The sequence below is a fragment of the Pipistrellus hanaki genome, assembly GCF_964339955.1.
Source record: "Pipistrellus hanaki genome assembly, chromosome: 3".
NCBI lineage: Eukaryota > Metazoa > Chordata > Mammalia > Chiroptera > Vespertilionidae > Pipistrellus > Pipistrellus hanaki.
This window is the reverse complement of record NC_140505.1, coordinates 120299128-120320370: the sequence shown is the minus strand read 5'-3', so window position 1 is coordinate 120320370 and position 21243 is coordinate 120299128. Positions and strand designations below refer to the sequence as shown.

Below are 21243 nucleotides of genomic sequence, written 5' to 3'. Positions count from 1 at the left end.
ATAAAGAATTGTCTCAGTTCAGCACTGCTGAAGCATTAAGCTCTTGTTTTGGATTCTAACGATGTAAGCATTTCATGCCTTCATGAAGGAAATTGGTCTTGCTGTGTGTCGAAAGGTGAGTTGTATCTATTTGATTCATGAATCTGGATAAAAGATAAATTGTTGTCACTCACCTAGATGTTTCATCTTCATGATAACTTATAGATAAGGTGATTGAAAGCCTCTGGATTATTGAAAAGATTTTTCTTTTTTGTTTTTTTACAAAGATATAGAAACAGGGATGCTATGACCATAATTTAAAAAGGAACATTAAGAGAACAGATAATTGTTCCATCAAGATATGGCAATTTGTATGCCAAAAAATAAAGGGACAGAATGTCATTATCCTCAGGAGTGCAGTGTTCTGTTATAGATCATTTTTAGTTCTAAGAGCAGCTTTTCCACAAATCAGACAGGAAGCACAGCTTTAGAAGAAAAAACTGTCAGTTCAGTGCACAGTGTCCTTCAAAAGGATTTTGTTTCTTATTCAAGATGACTATTAAGGAATTGTTTTTCTTATGAGTGAATGACCAAGTTCAAAAAGAATTAGATTTCAAAGACTGACTATGAAACCCAAAACATATTAGAATTCATTCCTTTTTGAGGTTTTAGTCTTCTTCCTTTCTCCCTTCTCCCTTTCCCCCTTTCCCCTTTGCTCCCTTACCCTCCCTTACCCTCCCCTTCCCTCTCCTCACCTTCCCTCCCCTCCCCTTCCCTCCCCTCTCCAGTTTATTATATAACACCAGGGACCCGGCACATGAAATTCATCTTCCCCAGCTGCCTGCAGTCAGCCCCACCCCACACCTCCACCTACCCCTGGTTTCCAGTTTGCCATCTGGTTACCGGTGCCTGCTGTCCGGGAGAAAGGGACCAAGAGGTGGTCAGTGCACCTCATAGTGACTGGTCCAACAGTCATCCTGGTCATTCTGCCGTTAGGGTCAATTGTATATTACTCTTTTATTATATAGAATAGAGGCCTGGTGCATGGTGGGGGCTGGCTTGTCTTTCCTGAAGGAGGCCCCAGATCAAGGTGTGGGGGGTCCCCATTGGGGGGCGGGGCAGGCCTGGGCAAGGGTCTGTGGGCAGTTTGCAGGCCAACCACACCCCTAGCTTTGTCAGGCAGTACATCCGGAATGACTTTGATCTATCTAGTCTAAATTAGCATGTTACTCTTTTATTAGTATAGATGATACTGGTTTAGAAATGATTGTTAACAAGACAGTTTGACATCCCACTTTTAAAAAAAATATATATGTTTTTATTGATTTTTAGAAAGAGAGGAAGGAAGAGGGAGAGAGATATAAATATTGATGTGAGAGAAACATCATCCTGCACACCCCAGCCCATAACCCAGCCATGTGCCCTGACCAGGAATCGAACTGGTGACCTCGTGGTTCATGGGTCGATGCTCAACCACTGCGCCACATCATCTAAGCTGACTTCTCACTTTTTAATGCTATTTAATCCTAGGTAGCAACACTTTATTCCTTCACTTGCTATCAGTTAATCAAAGACAATAGCTACAAAGTTAGAATATTCAAGTTCCATAATGGTGTTTATAAGGGGCAACTTGGTAAATGCCTTAGATCAAAAGAATCCATGATTCTTTCTACCTGCTGGCAGGACATACTGTGTGTTCCCATGAGGAGATATAGAGCTTATGTTGAAAGTGTTTCAAGTATCCTTAGGCCCAGCAACTTGAGCCGCACTGTGTGATTTTGTGGCTCCTTTATTTGTTTTGTTTCTGTCACTTCAATGGAGGACTAAACTTTTTCACAGAATTTTTAAAACCCCATGGAGGGATTTCAGTGGGAAAACAGTCACCTAATGGATTGAGACACTGGTGACGATTAAGGTTATTGATCTTACTTTATCTGCCTTGAGCCTTCTTTGCTGAGTTCCTACATCTTGCAGTAATCACAGTATTTCTCGCCCTGTTTGATTGACCTGCTGCAGTTTTAATTGCGACTGCTAGTTCTGAAGTAACCATATTCTATATATAGCCTAAATCCTCCTCCTTTGAGGAGGAATCTGATAATTCTGGATTTTATTAAAGTGGACCCAAAGGCTCCAGCAAATTCAATCATGCCAGTTTTAAATCAAAATCGTTGATCCTCAAAACACACACATCCTCATACTGTGTTATTAAAATGTGTCAAGGTTACTTGATGTGATAATCCTTATTTTTGCAGTTTGGTAAGACATATTTCCTGAGAAATGACAACTGGGACAATAGTTGTGAACTCAAAAATTGGTTAGGCTGGCTCAATTTAGTCCTCATACTTTGGTTTATCTGGAAAGATCCATTAGCTCAGGATTTTTTTTTTAAAAAAGACAGTAATATATTTTGCTTACAAGAATCAAAAACACAAAATGGAGTAAGTCTCTATAAGTTTAATGGTAATTATCCTGGGGAGAGATTTCTATGAGACACTACAGACTCAAATATAGCACTGTCTCATTCCTTCTAAGTAGACTAATTGTGAATACAGCCAGGATTTGAAAATTTTATAGGTAGGGTATCAAAGTTTAAGTCACTTTTTTTTTCCTGAGTCATTCTTTTCCTTTGTTACCCTTGTATTATCTAACATTTCACTTTTGTGCATTAGGTTTGATGCACTTATTGCAGAAAGGTTTAAATCTGTCAGTCTGTAGTTCTAAGTTCAGCTGATAATGGGTAATTTTCTCCATGTCTGGAATTCAGCACCGGAAGCTTTATGACACTTGTTATTTCTGCCTTTTCAAGAACATTTTACAACTATGTGCTAGATATGAATGCTTTTCTTCTAATGAATACATACCTAGCTTGTGCCCCCTGCAAAATCCTGTATATTTTTCTGCAAAATTCCTTCCCAGGGTGAACACATAGGAGGCTCTATATGACTGACAAGACAATGAATGAGGAAAACATCTTCTTGGTGACATTACCTGGAAGACTCAATCTTTAACAATTTAAAACCTTTACTCTGTGGTTTGGGAACCAGTAGTCTCTAGCCAATGCTCCTCTGGCAGCAGATCTTGGAGTAAAATATTACTTGTTCAATCAAATGCTGTCTTCCTAGGTTTTACTTTACAACTCTCTGTGATTCCTTACTTCTGGGTTTTAGTTAACTTCCGAGCCCATCAGATTTGGGCTATGGTGAAAAGGTTTCATTAAAGTACATTTTTGGATTTTCGAATGGGTTGAAGCAGACTCTGGCATGCTCACTGTGGACATCCAAGGGCTGGGTTGGCCTGAACTGGCAGTGCCATTGCCCCATGGACTGGGTTGTTCAGTGTATACTTCATGCTGCTTTCTGATAGTACAATGCAATCTTTGGTAATAGGAATGAATCACTGCCCCATTTTTCATTTTCTCGATGTCATGGTCAAAAAGAAATGTATATCTTTTTTTCCATTCATGGAAAAGAAAATGTATATAATTTAGCATGCAAAGTTATTATTGAGGGAAAAACAGTTACATGGACACAATGCCATATCAGCAATGTTCAGCTAGTGATGCTGACAGTATCCATCTGGTGAGAGAGAAAAAAAAAAAAAGACCTGATGTTTGTTATCTTTGTTGCCTGGCAACCACATTTTTTTTTTCCCATTTGGAGCAGTCTTTACTTTAAAGCAGGTAATTTTTACTGATAATTTGAGAAGCAGGAGCTTAGAGGTAGACTATGTGAATTTGGTTTGTAGAGGGAATAATCTTTTGCCAAATGTTAGCTGGGCTTGATGAGACTTTTTCTTTTGAAGGTGAATCACTGTTTACAAATTGTTAATCCATCTGAAAATAATGCCCCAAGACAAATAGCGGTCATTGAATCAGACATTTTCATCTTTATAGGATTAAACATAGAAATAACTTCATGTCAGGTATTTTTCAAATGTGATTACTATACATGAAGCAGTTAGAGTAGGGAGAATTGCTTTTAAGAATCTCTATTTGTGTTCATTATTACATCAGACAAGATACTGGGAAATCGATTAATAATACAAAGTTGGTTTGGTCTTTGAAATATCATCTATTCTAGATCTGCCCTTGGCAAGAATCACACTTATTCTGATTTAGAAAGGTGAAATATGTCATGTGTTTATAGATCTTTATCAAGAAAACTCCTTCTTAAACCCTTCCTTGACAAACCTTACAGCCTGAAAATTTGCATTTAAACTCCTGCATTGGGGGTCTGTCGGCCGCACATTATGCCTCCTGATTCTTCTTTTGCTGTTAGTTCTTATTTGGAAAACAACATGATTCTTCTTGGGAAAGTGAAAAGGCAGTGAAAAGTGATGTGGAACCCTAACAGCACTGTGTTTAAATCCTGGTTCAATCACTTGGATGGTAGCTTCAGGCAAGTCCGAGGTCTGCTCAGGCTTTTTCACAGGGGCCTGTAGAACGCTTGACATGAAGTGAAATACATACAAACAGTGCGGCAGAGTTGCTGGTGCACAGTAATGCTCAATAATATTTTTCTTTCCTTTACTCTCCATAAATAACCCTTCATGAATGCAAAGGCCATTTTAGCTCCATACCCTCTCCATAATCCAGACTCAAGAACACTTGGAACATAAGAGTTCAATTTATAGATGAGGAGAGCAATCACAGATAAATTTCCCAGTCTATTTGCTAGTTAAGATTAGAACTGGAACTCTCATTGTTCTGTGTTGTCCAGACTTCTCTCTCCATATGTCTTATTTTACACCTTCACTAAATCTGTATTCTTATCTAATTCAACTGCAGGTTATTTATGAGTTTCTCCACAGTCAGAGGCAGCGTGCTGGTAAGGGTGTGGGATAAGACCAGTATCTCACAGTTTGAATTAATGGGCTGCCTCCAGTAGGAAAAGGTAGGCCGCTTTGAATTAAGTATTTTAAACTTTAATCCAACCATCTCGCTGACACAAAGATTAAATTGATTTTCTTTCACGGGTACGTCTCATTTTTCTGCTTTCTTTCCGATACCACCATTCAAGTTATTTATGGCTCAGTGTATAGATTCGCAGGTAGAGAGAACGGTTTCTTTACACATTGCTTCTATGCCCATCACGATGCTGTGATTCATATGCCTCCGTGGTACTAGGCTGCTGAATTAGTTTATTTCCAGGACTTCAGTTCTCTGCAGGGGCCAGCAGCTTCTCAAGCCTTATTGCTTAAATGTAGTGTTCCTAGAACCACAGTGGAGGAGGACAGCAGGGTTCCGGATGCGCAGGAGAGCTTATGTGCAGAGCTGGATGTGCAAACTGGCCCCCGTGTTCTTAACCCTCACTCATATCTACTCTTAATTCTTACTTGTAAAGCAAATCCTGGGGCTGTCTTCCCCCTCCTATCCCCCCAACAATCACCAAGAGCTTTTGTTTGATCCTGATTATGCCTCAAATTTAGTCTCATCTTCCAGGACATTAGAGCAGCAACATCTAGCTGATTTCCTGCTCCGGGTTGGGATTGTTGGTGCAGTGCTCCACTTTGCTACTGAAGAGGTTTTTGTAAAATGCAATTCTGAGCAAATTGCTTCTGCTAAATCCCTCCCCCGTCTCCCAGTGTTCCTGGACTTATCCAGATTCCTTAACATTGCATAGAAAACATGTCAGGATCTGCCTCTGCTCATCTATCTTATTTGTTTCTTATTATCGCTTGTCCACCCACTACCTGCAAGCTTTGCTCTGATGAACAACTTGCAGGCATTCCCTACCTGGTCTAACTTCTCTACCTTGGCACACGCTGCTATTTCTGTTTACCATGTCTTTTCACCCTGGATGCTCCCTTTCCCCCAAAAAATACCTTTCACTGAGTGGAATATATTTAATAAATATGTATTGAAGGACTGACTTTTAATTATCATTCTTGGAATAAGAAAAGATTGCAACAGAAGTATAGCTGTAACACACAAAATATTTTTCTTTTTTCCTTGAGTCCTCTGTTTCTTCTGTCCTTTTGTACATTATGGGATTGCATTCTGTGATTTGTTTTTTTTGTTTTGTTTTTTTTTAAGTATTCCAATCTCAATAATGGGAACTGAAGCCTAAAATCATGTAAAAATATGCATTTGCTTATCAGCAAACAGTTCCTGAGGATGAAATGTCCAGGACTGGACTGTGTTTGGTCCTGCTGACACAGTGATTTTCAAGCACACAGACAATATCTGATTTCAACTGTCACAGGCTAGGAGAATGTTTCATATAATTATGTGCACAATTCTTTTGAGAACTCCACTCACTCTCTTTTGAAAGATTTTGTGGTATTTTTAGTGGCAAATGTTCTAAGAATCTATTATTTTGTAAAAAAGAAAAAAAAACCTAGTGGCCTAAAACAACAACCATATATCTTGGTTTGGTATCACAGCGAGGGGCAGAGATCAGCGAGGGAGTTTGTGCTCAGGGTGCTGTTGGTTGAGACAACTTAGAGGTACTTAGTGGTGAATTGGCTGGAATGGTGGGTGCAAGAACACTTCATTTCCCTGCCAGGGAATGGCTGGAGATTGTTGATAGAAACACCTGCCCATGGCATTTTTTAAAAAATTATTTTTATTGATTTCAGAGAGGAAGGGAGAGGGAGAGATAGATAGAAACGTCAATGATGAGAGAGAATCATTGATTGGCTGCCCTCTGCATGCCTCACACTGGTGATTGAGCCTGCAACCCAGGCATGTGCCCTGACCTGGTATAGAACCCCAGCCTCCTGGTTCATAGGTCAGTGCTCAACCACTGAGCCACACCTGCTGGGCTGCCAGTGACATTTTTATCTTGAAGGATTTAGAGTAGGAGGCCATCTTACATGATACTCAGGTTCCAGAAACAGTGTTCTAAAATTCTGAAGTCCTGTGCCTAGAAACAAGGTATCATTTCCTCCCCCCTCCCCCCCGCCCCCCCAGCATTTGTCAGATCCTTCAAAAGGTGACCCAAATTAAAAAAGAGAAGACCTGGGTCCTGTGTGTTAGGAGGGGTAGCAAATAAATTGCAGCCCCTTTTATCCCCACTGTGGACAAATGCCAATGTTTTGGATGGAATTTTTAAAAAAATATATTTTATTGATTTTTTTTTACAGAGAGGAAGGGAGAGGAATAGAGAGTTAGGAACATCGATGAGAGAGAAACACCAATCAGCTGCCTCCTGCATACCCCCTCCTGGGGATGTGCCTGCAACCAAGGTACATGCCCTTTACCGGAATCGAACCCAGGACCCTTGAGTTTGCAGGCCAATGCTCTATCCACTGAGCCAAACTGGTTTCAGCTGGATGGAGTCTTTTGAATTCTTCAACATAATATCCCTTTTGTTCACCATTCAGAAGTAACTTCTGTTAAAATGTTAATGTGTCTTGCCCAGATGTTTATTTTTGCTCAGTGTATATTACAGTATTTTTTAAAAAGATTATATTGGGTTTTCTGTTTTACAAATTTTCTAAACAACATTTTGTGAGAATTATTTCCAATCAGATATATCTTAGTGTGTTTGAATGGCTTTGCATTACTACTTGATATAGACTATTCATATTTTTGGATAATCTTCTAAACTTTAATATAAATAATATGTGATGAATGTCATTGTTGCTTAATATTTGTGAACTTCTCCAAATATTTCCTTGTATTTATCCCTTACCTGGAACAACTGGGTTAAAGGGTATTTGCATTTTTAAGGATTTTTTAAATTGACAAATTGCCACTTCAGAAATGTTGTATTCATCTATATACACACCAACACTTATATAACAAAAGTGATCATCTTGCCCTCACTGGTTTGGCTCAGTGGATAGAGTGTAGGCCTGTGCGGACTGAAGGGTCTTGGGTTCGATTCTAGTCAAGGGCATGTACCTAGGTTGCAGGCGCAATCCCTGGCCCTGGTCAGGGTGGGTGCAGGAGGCAATCAACTGATGTGTCTCTCTTAGACTGATGCTCTCTCTCTCTCTTTGTCTCTTCCCCTTCCTTTGAGCCTCTCTGAAAATCAATGGAAAAATGTCCTCGGGTGAGGATTAACAACAACAAAAGTTATCATCGTTGGTTTGTGTGGGCCATTTTTCATATACCAGGCAGCTAGGCCTTAGCATTTCTGTAAGTCTAGTGAATTCTTCTGTGAATTGGTTCCTGATGCTGAGGAAGCCACAGGAATCTCTACCATTAACCAGCTATTCTCATAGCTTATGTCTGCCCATGTACTTCTTCCCATACATCTCTCTCAAAACCCCAAACAAAATTAACTTGTTAATAAATCCTAAATGATGTGCAAATATGTAAGTAAATCTTATTTGCATTGTTGTTCAAAAGCCCTCATTAGCATTTTGTTCAAAAGCCCTCATTAGCTTATAGCATCACCCAGACTTAAAGCTTAAAGTCTTATAAGGACTTTGAAGTAGTTGTTTTGAACATGTCTGTATTGATTTCAGAGAGGAAGGGAGAGGGGGAGAGAGAGAGAGAGAGAGAAGCGTCAGTGATGAGAGAGAATCATTGATCAGTTGCCTCCTGCACACCCCTACTGAGGACGGAGCCTGCAACCCGGGATGTGCCCTGACTGAGAATTGCACTGTGACCTCCTGGTTCAGCCCCTGAGCCATGCTGGCCAGGCTGAAGTTGTCTTTATGATCTGTCTCCTCATTTACCTCTCTTGAGCTTCTTTTCTATTAATACTTTCCTCGTGTATTCTGCCTCAGTCACATTGGCTGCCTTACTGCTTCTCCAACCTCCTAGGAATAAACCTATCGCAAGATCTTTGACTTCTAGTTCTTTCCTCTTGGATTCTTTGACCCTAGGTATGTAAATGACACATGTCCTTATTGTTTTTTCTGTCTTTACTCAAATGTCACCTTCTCAGGGAGATTTTTCCTGGCTGCATAATCTAAATTTGCAGTATCTCTCCATTATGTCTCAGACCTGCCTTTGCTTTCTTTATATTCTGAATGTGTATCACTCTTTAACAGGCCTTATGTTTTACTTTTATATGTGTTTCTTTTTAATTTGTCTTTCCAATTAGAGTATAAGTAGAATATTATGATCCCTACTCTTGTTTAGTAATGTATCCTCAGTTCTAAGGACAGAACCACACCTATAATAGTTGCTCAATAAATATTTGCTAATAGGTGATACATACCACCATTGCTTCCGTTGCAAATGTGAGAGACGGGGTTCCCGCTCTGTCACAGGGATTTTGTTCCTCTGACACGCAGTGTGTGTGATTTCTCTTCCCCTCTGATTCCCCTCAGAGACTCGCAGGAGGAACCTTGTCTGTTTCATTCTCCTTCTCTGAAAGAACTGCGCACACCAGGTACATTTTCTTGGTTGGGCCTCAGTATGTTTTTGCATGTATGCACACATACATAAACACACAAGCATTAGCATGGTACACAGCATAGCTTCCCTTTGAAAATATAATGTATATTACCTCTCTTTCCTCCCTTTAGAGCAGGGGTGGGGAACCATTTTGTGGTTTTTTTTCTGCCAAGGGCCAATTGGATATTCATAACATCATTTGTGGGCCATATAAAATGATCGACTTAAAAATTAGCCTGCTATATTTGGTCAAATATTTAACTAGCTCAGCCCTAAAATGATTTCTTGGGCCTTATGTGGCCCACTGGCTGGATGTTCCCCAGCCCTGCTTTAGAGTGACAAGTGTTAAGAAGAATTCATTTAGGTAACAGCTCACTAATGCAGCAGGGTAGAGTGAGGCAATAAAGACTCATGCAAAACAGTGAAGTGTCTGTATTAGCTTCTAATTCAGTATGCATATAAACGTGCCAAGGTAACTTATCCTTCACATTCTTCAATTCCCTGCCATCTTCTTCCTGGTTGTCTCTCATCTAAAGGAATTGTGCTGTTGAATTGCTAAGCATTGTGTGTTTCTAAGTTAGGGGTCTTTGAAAAGATTGCTCCAAATGTAGTACTGAATTCTCTTTTTCAAAGAAAATGTTCTGTATTGTTTAATGCAGCTGTTTCTCAGTCACAGTGTCACGCCTGGATTTCCTGACTCCCTGGATAACTGCTCACCTGTTCACTGTAGCCTGTACGGTGTGAAGCAGAGGTTTTTAGAATATCTTTGAAATGGGGCTTGAGGAGGCCATCGGAGTTTGGTTAAGGGCTGCAGCACGCCTGGGGGCTTTCCTTAACCAGAGCCTATTCTGCACATGCACCAGCCTGAGAGCCAGGTGGTTATGAGGTCTGTGTCCACATGTGTGCGTGCTGGCTCTACAGGTGGTTCAGTTTTAGGGCCTCAGGAAATTCAGAGATATAAATGTTCTGTACAACCATTATGGTCTTTCTCATCCCACTTTGTCCTAAGTATGACTCCTTATTATACTTAGAGTCCTAGGAACTCTCACTTGTCTGATTGCATCCCTTTAATGTAACTACCTTCCATGTGTCTGTTTTTCTTTTCTTTCTAATCCCCTAAATGGTTAATAAAGTTAATGAGATACTTAAAATGCTAATGTTCAAGGTATAAAGTAATATCATATAGTTTAAGTCACTGCCCTTAAAATTAATTGAAAATAGCCGAAACCGGTTTGTCTCAGTGGATAGAGCATCTGTCTGCGGACTGAAAGGTCCCAGGTTCGATTCCGGACAAGGGCATGTGCCTTGGTTGCAGGCATATCCCTGGTGGGGGGTGTGCAAAAGGCAGCTGATCGATGTTTCTCTCTCATCGATGTTTCTAGCTCTCTATCCCTCTCCCTTCTTCTCTGTAAAAAAAAAAAAATCAATAAAATATATTTTAAAAAAACAAAAATTAATTGAAAATAATCATTTAAAAATATGCTTTTCATAGTCCTCTTACAAATATGAACTGTAACAAAACAGTTGAAGGTTAAAAGGTTATAAATATGTAATCACTATACAAAGATGCTTAAGAATCTCAGGAAGTATCCTATAAAATAAAGAGGTAATATTCAAATTGACCATCACTCTAACACACAAGATGGCCACCCCTCTGGGGTCAAAGATGGCTGCCCCCATGTGGACACAAGATGGCCACCACAAGATGACCAGCAGGGAGGGCATTTGGGAGGAATCAGGCCTGCAGAGTAGGACAGTTGGAGGGGACCCAGGCCTGCAGGGGAGGGCAGTTGGGGGGATGAGGTCTGCAGGGGAGGGCAGTTAGGGGCAGTCTGGCTGGCAGGGGAGCAGTTAGGTGTTGATCAGGCTAGCAGGAGAGTGGTTAGGGGGTGATCAGACTGGCATGCAGAAGCATTTAGGGGCAATCAGGCGGATAGACAGGCAAGTGGTTGGAAGCCAGATTGTGAGAGGGATCTCAGATTGGAGAGGGTGCAGGATGGGCTGAGGGACACCCCCTCACAGCCTTGAGCACGAATTTGGTGCACTGGACCTCTAGTGTATAACGTTAGCTTATTTAGGCAGTGCTTCACTGATCCTTCCTTATGTCCTTATTTAAGACGAGGTTGTATTCTTGCCTCCTCTTCCACACTCCCTGATCTTACAGGAAGAGCAGAGTGCTGGTGTCTCATATAGGAAACCACAGTGAGATGAGTTGAAGTGGGGTGCAGTTAGGGTTTGAATGTAGTGGTTCTTTGTTTTTCTTTTAGGTGGCAGGAACTAGAGCCCTTAGAAGGTACTGTGTAGGGTCTTCAGCCATCTGTTGACAAGTTGCTGAGAAGCCTTATGTTGTTAAGAAATGTGGTGAGTTTGAAATTCAGATGATTGGAGCACCCCTATTGATAAACTAATCTTGATAAAATTTCCTTTATTTTTATTATTTTTAAAAATATTTTTTTTATTGCTGAGACCGGTTTGGGTCAGTGGATAGAGCGTCGGCCTGCGGACTGAAAGGTCCCAGGTTCGATTCCTGTCAAGGGCATGTACCTTGGTTGCGGGCACATCCCCAGTAGGAGGTGTGCAAGAGGCAGCTGGTCGATGTTTCTCTCTCATCGACGTTTCTAACTCTCTATCCCTCTCAATTCCTCTCTGTGTAAAATCAATAAAATATATTAAAATATATATATATATATACATACATACATATATATATATATATATATATGTATATATATATTATTGATTTCAGAGAGGAAGGAAGGAGAGAGATAGAAACATCAGTGATGAGAGAGAATCATTATTGGGTGCCTCCTGCACGTCACGCACTGGGGATCGAGCTTGCAACCTAGGCACGTGCCCTGATCTGGAGCCGAACTGTGACCTCCTGGTTCATAGGTGGACGCTCAACCACTGAGCCACGCCAGCTGGGCAAGATTTCAAACAGCAGGTTTACATTAGCAGCTGCTTCCCACAAGGGTGGGAGGGGGAACAGTGGCATTTGAAGGGGGGGGGGGGTATCTCCTTTCCTAATGTGCCCCGGCATCTGTTTCCTATGCCGCCTGCTCTGTCTGTGCACCTGCCTTTAAGAACCTCACTCCACAGGGCTGCTTCCTGTATCACTGCTGCCCTTGTCTCTCCCATCAGTTTTTGGGGGACAGCTGAAGTGAGCACTTAGTTGTTGAAAGCAAAGGGGAAAATGCTGTGGACCCTTCTCAACCTGTGGATCTCCTCCCCTGCTTTGGCTGCACTGGAGGAAGAATGGCCAGGAGGCGGCATGGCGGATGGGTCCCATTTCATAAGATACACCCCCGCTTTCTGTCTTGCTGTGAAAAAAAAATCCGAGAATTCTTTGCCAAACATCAAAAACGTCTCTCTGGGTACTTGCTGCCCCTCCTCAGCGGTGGCCATATGGCTTAGCACCGTGAGCACCGGGCTGTGACTTAGGGACTGTGTCTTAATGTTCAAGAGTCCATCTTCCGTTATTGATGCCAGCCAGCTGAGCCACCATCCGCAAAACGTGAATAATAAACTGAATGATGCCGGAAAGTAAAGAATAGTAATAAATTCTTCCCGTCACCATAAAGTGATATAAAACTGCGTGATAAATTATGATAGGGCCCATCTTGGAAGGAATACATTCTGAATACTTAGGAAGGCAGAAGATTACTTTGGACCTGACTGGGTTGGCAACTAGTCCCTGGGGTGTATGCCTGTGTACAATGTTAAGCGAGTAGTTCTGAAAATGTTCACTATCAATCCCCTCTTATCCTGCCCCTTCACAGATACAAAGCTCATGCCTAAAAGATTCTGTTTAAGTTTAAACTCATATTTACTAATAATAACAAATGAACACTTCATAAAACTAATCACTTTCAGAGCTAAGTTCTCATGTAACCACTGCTATTTTTCTGAGTGTTACCATCGGAGCTAAAGAAATTTAACGTTTTTGCTTTTCAGTGCAGGCTAATTGTCTCTGGTCTTGCTGAAATAAGCAGCATATTGTAGATATCTTTCTTCCTATGTTTCTGGCCTTCTAGAAGCCCGGGGAAAACAGACCCAGAGCACTTTGATACAGCATTGATAAATTTAGCTTCAGATGCCAGTGTCTCCAGGCAAAGGTAGTTCTTCAAAATATTAGAGTATGATATTCATATAGTTTAAAAAAAATGGTTGGGTTATGTATTCCAGAGACGAAGCTATAAATAACAGAAATATTTTGCACGTTACTGTGATAAAATGAGAAAATAACTCTCAGTGAGTTAAGAGCATCTTTTCTAGAGATCTTTTCACTCCTAACATGTGTTGTAAACCTCTCCCAATCACACAATTCTCCATTCTTGGCACCTGCCATTCACAGCCGAAAACACATGTGAGGACTTTCTCTTAAAAGAAGCAGCTCTATCATATGCGTTATTCTATATGTCTTCAATTTTAAAAATGTCGATATAGCAAAATTAGTGAACTTTTTCATTTTTAAATAATGCGTTGGCACTATTGATCATCTTCTCATGCATTTAAATTCTGTGACAAACTTGGTGGAGAAGGACAGAGAACACACTGAAGAAATAATGATCTCAAGTTGAAACATTAAACAATAAATATTTCTTTTTCCAGAAACTGGATCTCCAATTACAGCATCATGCATTGGATTAGGCAATTCTAAAACACCTCCTCCAGGGCAAGCAGGAAAGTGTGTGCCAGGATACAATGGTGAGAAATGACCCTGATTTTTAAAAGTATCTGAGGTTAAAAATTTTGCCATTTTCTTGTGTATAGCGTGAGTCATATTGCATGAAATGTGTTAGGTGCTTAATAAGTATTTGATTGAATGAATATCTGTATTTATAAGGATTGCCTTAATTTTTATTAGCCAATTTGATCATAAATAAGATGATAGACTTCCAATAACATGTTCTAAATGGCATTTTAACCAAGAAAATAGCATAATTTATAAGACATGTTGAAGATATGGATGTGATACAAAGAACAGACTGATAATTGCCAGAAGGGAGGAAGGTTGGGGGACTGGGTGGAAAAGGTGAAGGGATTAAAATGTACAATTGATTGTTATAAAATATTGATGGGGATGTGAAGTACAGCATAGGGAATATAGTCAATAATATTCTGATAGCTATGTATGATGCCAGCTAGGTATTAGGAATATCAGGGGAACACTTTGTAAAGTATATGATTGTCTAACCACTTTGCTGTACATCTGAAATTAATAAAAATAATATTGAATATAAACTGTAATTGAAAAATAAGTTTCCAATTTAAAAATATAAGGATGTAAAATTACTATGTTATGAAACCTGCTAGGTACTCAGTACTTTATATACATTATTTTATTTCATGCTGAAGGATATTTAATTCAGAGATATTAGGACCATTTTAAAGATGAACTAACTGGTGCACAGAAAGACTAAACAGCTTTCCAAAGATTAGCTGATTAGCTTCTGAAGACAATACAAATCATTGTGTTTTACTTATTTTTGTTTATTTGCTTGTTTTTTTGATAAAAGCTGCGGTTGTGTGTTGTTTTTGTTTTTTTGTGTTGTTTTTTTTTTATTATGCTACTTTTTTAAAATTTAGGAGAGATGATAAGGCTTTTGAACCATCTGGCTCATGATAAATATAAAGAGTAAGGACTCTAAAAACAAAAATCTTCTCATCCACAATATCCTTCAGTATTTGTTGTTAAGTTGTTGGTAGTGATTATAACAGTTCAGTACATTCCCTCGGGCTCCATTCCCTAGTTGCATAATTAGGGACATCATCTAACTTTTAAAACCTTCCTTTTCCTTACTCCACCTGCTTCAGAGGGCTGCCATGCTGTGATGGCACAAGGAAGCCTTAGCACAGGTCTGCACGCAGTCTAAGCTGGGAAGGGCCCGATATCTCAGAGCAGCCAGGTGGACTGACTCGATGCAGACTCAGACATTCATTTTTCAGACAAGGGAAAAGAGGTGCCCAAGTTGGAATTTGCATAAGGTCACACAATTTAGCTTAATAGGTTTGTGAGGAAATCCAGCTTTGTGGGAGAGTATGATTCCTGCATATAGTTCCTATTTCCATGCAAATTATAAAATTGAGAGATTTGTCTTTTGCTTCTCCAACATGAAAACATTCTATTTTCCTCCTAGGACAATGACTAGTTAAGGTAATGTGGATCGTTTGGTTTAACCCAGCAGGTATATTTGTAAAAAAGACACGTAAGATATTTTTTTTAAAGGGCAGAAATAGGTATTCTGTGAAGTAAGTGATTTCTCCAGGGTTGGAAAGGCGAATCCAGTGTTAGTGAAACCCTCCCTTTTAAACAGTTCTGTCATCCTTACTCCTTTTGTCAGAAAAATCGCTGTAGTGCTGAGCCATCTGTAGGCACCGAAGCTGTGGGAGATGTTGAGCACATTTCCCTTCAGTAGGTTCAGTGCCGTTTTCTTACCCAGCGGAAAGGACGAGTTAAGCTTCGATGCCTCATGGAATTTCAGTACAGACATTTCTTATTGTCTGAAAGCCATTACAGGTTACACATTAGAACTAAAATATTCATAACCAAGGAAATAGCGACTTTATGACTCACGATCTTTATATGTTTGGTGGCTTTTCAGAGATTCAGAAGAATAATGTAACATTCAATATTAGAATAAAAAGCAGCACTTATTTGAGAAAGGAAAAAATACAATTTTTTGTATGTGTGAAAAACATTCAATATGATATAACATAACTTCACATTCATTGAATATCTTGTATGAGTGTGTCACTTTATTTCCACCCCCAAGTAATTCTTATACCAACACCATGAGAAAGGAACCACCCTCACTTTTTGGATGGGAAATTGAAGGGGTACTAGGCTGTACTAGGCTGGGACACATAGCAAACAGCCGCTGTTCAGGGATTCCGGGACACAAAGATGAAGTAGGCTTGGCCTCTACCCTTCACGAATTCACAGTCTGGTGAGAGACAGACAGCTGCCCTGCTAATAACTGTCAGAATGGAATTTTAAAACAAAGTGCTCTGGGCACACAAAGAAGGGAGCATTAATTTTTTTTTCTGGGGATAATGTCCTTCTTTTCTCATAGCTTCTTTCAGTGGAATAACCTGGATGGATGACGCTACATAAAGAATCTATTAAAGCTTAAAACATGATGTTACATCCTCATTTCCAGGTTCTACTGTTACTGAAAGTGGATAATGCTTTGATCTAACATCATTCAGGATTTTAACAGTATAACACGGAAAGCACTGGGATAATATTTGGGAAGGTTAAATTGACCTGTAAGGCTTGTAAGTAGATATGAAGTCTCACATCAGAAAAATAGGGTTTCCAGGCTTTTCAGTGCTTTATGTTTAGTGCTTGAAATATTTTTTTGTGTATTTTAAGACTTTACTTGTTTCCTTTAATTTTTGAAAAGCTGAACATATTTTTAATGTTTTTTTTTAGTAGAATAGAAGGATATGTTTAAATGGATATGAACAGAGATTGTGAAATTACTAGTTTGTTTGAAATATAATGTCTATATGGAAGATTCTAAGGAGAATTCATGGTCTTGTTAGAAATCAAAAGCATGTATTCTACATTTTTTTGTGAGACATTTTCATTTACATACATATATATATATATATATATATATATATATATATATATATATATTAACTAGTGCCCTGGTGCATGAAATTCATGCACATTAAAAGAGAATTAATTAGAGGAAATATTTTAATATTACTATTTTCCCTTTCTCTATAATATGTGTCAGAGATGAAAGAAAAGTCATAAATATATATGAAAATCTCCCTCCTGTCAGAGTCTGGGACGTGCCGCAGGACCCAGAGTCAAGTCCCTGCCCACCTGTGCACGCCTTGAAATTGCAAGAGACCAAGACCCTGCTGGCCCCACCCCTGTCAGGCCCTGCAGAGCGAGGGGTGTGACCTCAGGTCCCCCAGCCCCCTGTGAGGGTGCGAGGGTGTAATGACCATTTGCATATTAGCTCTTTATTATATAGGATGGTCTTACAGGAATTAAAAGGTGCCTCTTTTTAAGCTACAGTTTTGAGTGTTGAATATAGAAAATAGGGAAACATTTATGCTTTAAGGCCATGCATTTTTAGTCAGAGTATTTATTTGTATTTTATTTTGCAGTTATGATTTTGGACGACAACATGCAAAAACTAAAGGCTCGGTGTTTAGGAAATATTGTGGTAAAGTAAGTAAAATTGCAATACTACTATTTAAAAGAGCAAGAACATATAATAATAATAAAAGGGTAATATGCTAATTAGACCTGATATCTTCAGATGTCGTTCCAGATATCCTTCCTGACAAAACCAGGGTTGGAGGGAAGCCGGCCAGGGCCCCAGGTGCCTGTGGGCAGCCTGGGGGAAGCTGACCAGGGTACTGGGTGCCTGTGGGCAGCCCGAGGAAGCTGGTTTAGGTCTTGGGTGCCTATGGGCAGCCCAAGGGAAGCCAGCCTGTGTCCTGGGGGCCTGCGGGGAGCCGGAGGAGGGAAGCCCGGGTCCCGGGTGCCAGAGATAAGCTGGTGTCTGAGGTAAGCCAGTCTGGCAGCCTCGGGAAGGAAGGCCTACTCTTTCACAAATTTTGTGCATTGGGGTTCTAGTTGATATATAATTTTAAGAAAATGAAATGCTTGCAATGAATGATATTATTAGTGAGGAGGTTACAGAATGAGCTTGAATACTGTTTGCAAATACAGAGTGCCAATACTTACAATGTATTCATGTAAGTCCCATAAATTAGAACAAATTTAGATACAAACTTTAAAAATTGTATCTAAAATTTTTATATATGTGTATATATAATATATGTATAATATATATATGTATATATAATACACGCATATATATATATATATATATATATATATATATATATATATATATGACTTTCCTCTTTTTGACAAACATTTTAGGTTGTTGAACCAATTTGATTTATTGTTGTGCATCGCTGTTTTTCCTTAACCCTGTTTTATCAGCATTTTAACTTTTTCTCTGCTTAAAAATGTTTACCCCCATTCTAAGCCTCTTAGTCATTTTTTCAAAACTTATGTTCATAAATAATTCCGAATGAACATCTTTGTCTTGCTCTTTCTCCCTTTCTGATAATTACTATAGTACTGAATAGTGTTCTAAAAGTGTAATTACTGAGTTAAACACTAGCATAATATAAAATTCCTGACTCATCAAGTATAATTTGCTGTTAACATTTTTGTCATTGTTCATTTGATAGACAAAGTGCTAAAATTTGAAAATATTTAAATGTGCCTTGATTAAATCCATACTTTAAAATTACTTTGCTGATGGAAGCTGAAGTAGAAATTGACTAAACTGGGAGACACACAGAATGTGTCATTGTCTTTTCTTTCTTTATAAACAAATTTTTAAATCGCTACTGAGAATATGATTTTGTTGATTTAAAAAAATACATATTTTATTGATTTTTTTACAGAGAGGAAGGGTGAGGGATAGAGATTTAGAAACATCGGTGAAAGGGAAACATTGATCAGCTGCCTCCTGCACACCCCCTTCTAGGGATGTGCCTGCAACCAAGGTACATGCCCTCGACTGGGATCGAACCTGGAACCTGTCCACAGACCAATACTCTATCCACTGAACCAAACAGTTAGGGCTGTTTTTATTGATTTTTGAGAGAGAGAGAGAGATTGGTTGCCTCCCTTTCACCCTCTGACCAGGACTGAACCTGCAACCAAGGCATGGGCTCTGAGCAAGATTTGAGCCCACCACCTTTTGGTTTGTGGGATGATGTTCCAACCAACTGAGCAACCTGAGTAGGACAGAACGTGTCATTTTAATAACTGACACTATTCAACATGCTTCATAGGTTGTTTTAGTGCCTCTGACTCTGGAATTTTCACTGAATGGTTTAGTAAAATTTACCGATATGGTTTGAGTAGAATGAGCTGCTATAAATAAAGAACATTGCATGTCAAGTCTTCTAACAGGTTTGTTTTCCCATTTATTTGGAATAGGTTTTTTTTTTTGTTTTTGTTTTTTTTTTACTTGGCATTCTCATATTGGTAGCAGATTGTCTCTGGTTAATAAAACATTTTATTTTATTTTTAATTTTTTTATTAAATTATTATCTGTGTACATATTTTAACATTGCCCCCCCTCCCATACATACCCTCCCTCCCCAGAGTTTTGTGTCCATTGGTTGTACTTATATGCATGTAGACAAGTCTAGAGAACATCATGCTGAGTGAAATAAGCCAGTCAATGAAAGAGAAATACCACATGGCCTCACTCATTTATGGATATTAAAAAACATTATAAACTGACAAACCAAAAGATAGATATAAAGACAGTAAAGCAACAAGCAGACTGTAAAATTACAGCGGGGAGATCTGGGGGAGATAATAAAACATTTTAAATTCTGTGAAAAGTAAATGAAAAATAGTAATTTAAAAAATATTTCTTCATATAGAAATACTTTAATTTTACACAACCCTAATAAAGGAGATACACATTCTGATGTAGTTCTTTTCAGATTCTTACGTTATCAGTAAACATGTAAGCATTATAGCACTTTTATTACAAGTTTAAATTTTAAAACATTTTTTTTGTAAGTGGAAAAGTTAAATGTTGAATATGCTAATTGTTCTCATATTTTTCTGAATCAGGATGCATATAAACATAGGGCTAGTTGAAAATTGACCTGTATGGGGGAAAATGTTGTGGGTTGCAGGAGGGCTTGCTAAAGAATTAATCGCACATGGTTTTGAGAGCCTTTAAAAGCACTCCGGCAGCATACATTTTTATATAATCTCCCTACTGTTAGCGAGTCACCTATTTCATAAAGCAACTTTTGCAAGATCTCAGTGGTGGCACTTGATACCAGCACAACTTTAAAGCCCTCATGTGCTTGCCCTCTAATTATCAGTGGCTTTGCCCCATATCCATTCAAAAATAATATCCTCCAATTATTATAAGCCTAATATGCAAATTGTCTTGACTGGGAGTTCAACCACTCACCATGATGTGCGCTGACCACCAGGGGGTGGCGCAGAACATGGTGGGTGTCGGTGATGCTGCACTGGCAGAGGGCGGCAGTGGAGGTGCTTCCAGCCCTGATGGGCCCAGATAAGAGCAGGACCACAGCAGGATGGTGGAGCAGGTGAGGGGGTGGCACTGACACTTCCATTACAGAGAAAGGGCAAATAGTAATATTAAAATATTTCTTCTAATTATTTTCCTTTCTATGGAAAGGAAATTATTTTCCTTTCTATGGAAAGGAAATTATTTTCCTTTCTATGGAAAGGAAATTATTTTCCTTTCTATTAAGCCATGCACCTGGACACTAGTAATATAATAATACCCCACGGAAACTATAATCACTTTTTCTTGAAGCCATTAGTATTACTTCAATTAATTGAAGTAACATGACTACTGCCAAAAGCATTTTAGGTTTAGATTGCTGCCAATTCAGACTGATTTTCCTATCTCTCTATTCCTAAACAGGAAATCTTATTGTTCAGATCTGGGATTTTTGAGATTTTGTTATAAATTATTTGAGTGTACAATGTATAATGACATACAGTAGTAGACTTTAATTCTTAAGTTAATAGTGAAACTAGGTATTTGGAAATATGATCTAATTTATATATATTTGTGTGTATATGTATGTATACACACACACACACATATACACACACACTATATATATATACATATACATATATATACATATATATATAAAATTTAAAAAGTAAAGTAAAAATATTCAGAAAAAAGTTATTATCAATATCTCCTTTTTTATCCTTTGTTCTCCTTTCTTTTTTTTTCTTTTTTTAATTTCTTTATTGATTATGGTATCACATAATTGTTCTCATTCCCACATTCCCATCCCAAACCCCTCTCCACGTATGCTGCCACCTCCCTATTGTCCGTGATCACTGGTTAGGCTTATAAGCATGCATACAAAGTCCTTTGGTTGATTTC

The 21243-nt window shown here is 38.9% G+C and overlaps 1 protein-coding gene across 2 annotated transcripts in view; it reads left to right on the top strand.

Annotated features, from left to right (window-relative positions):
- ACSS3 (acyl-CoA synthetase short chain family member 3) overlaps positions 1–21243 on the top strand; it is a 153393-nt gene that overhangs the window by 105292 nt on the left and 26858 nt on the right. For both annotated transcript variants that reach the window (XM_084878860.1, XM_084878861.1), the window contains 2 exons: positions 13889–13984; positions 17411–17474. In XM_084878860.1, the coding sequence (XP_084734986.1) occupies positions 13889–13984; positions 17411–17474 (160 nt within the window). The remainder of the gene's footprint in view (positions 1–13888; positions 13985–17410; positions 17475–21243) is intronic.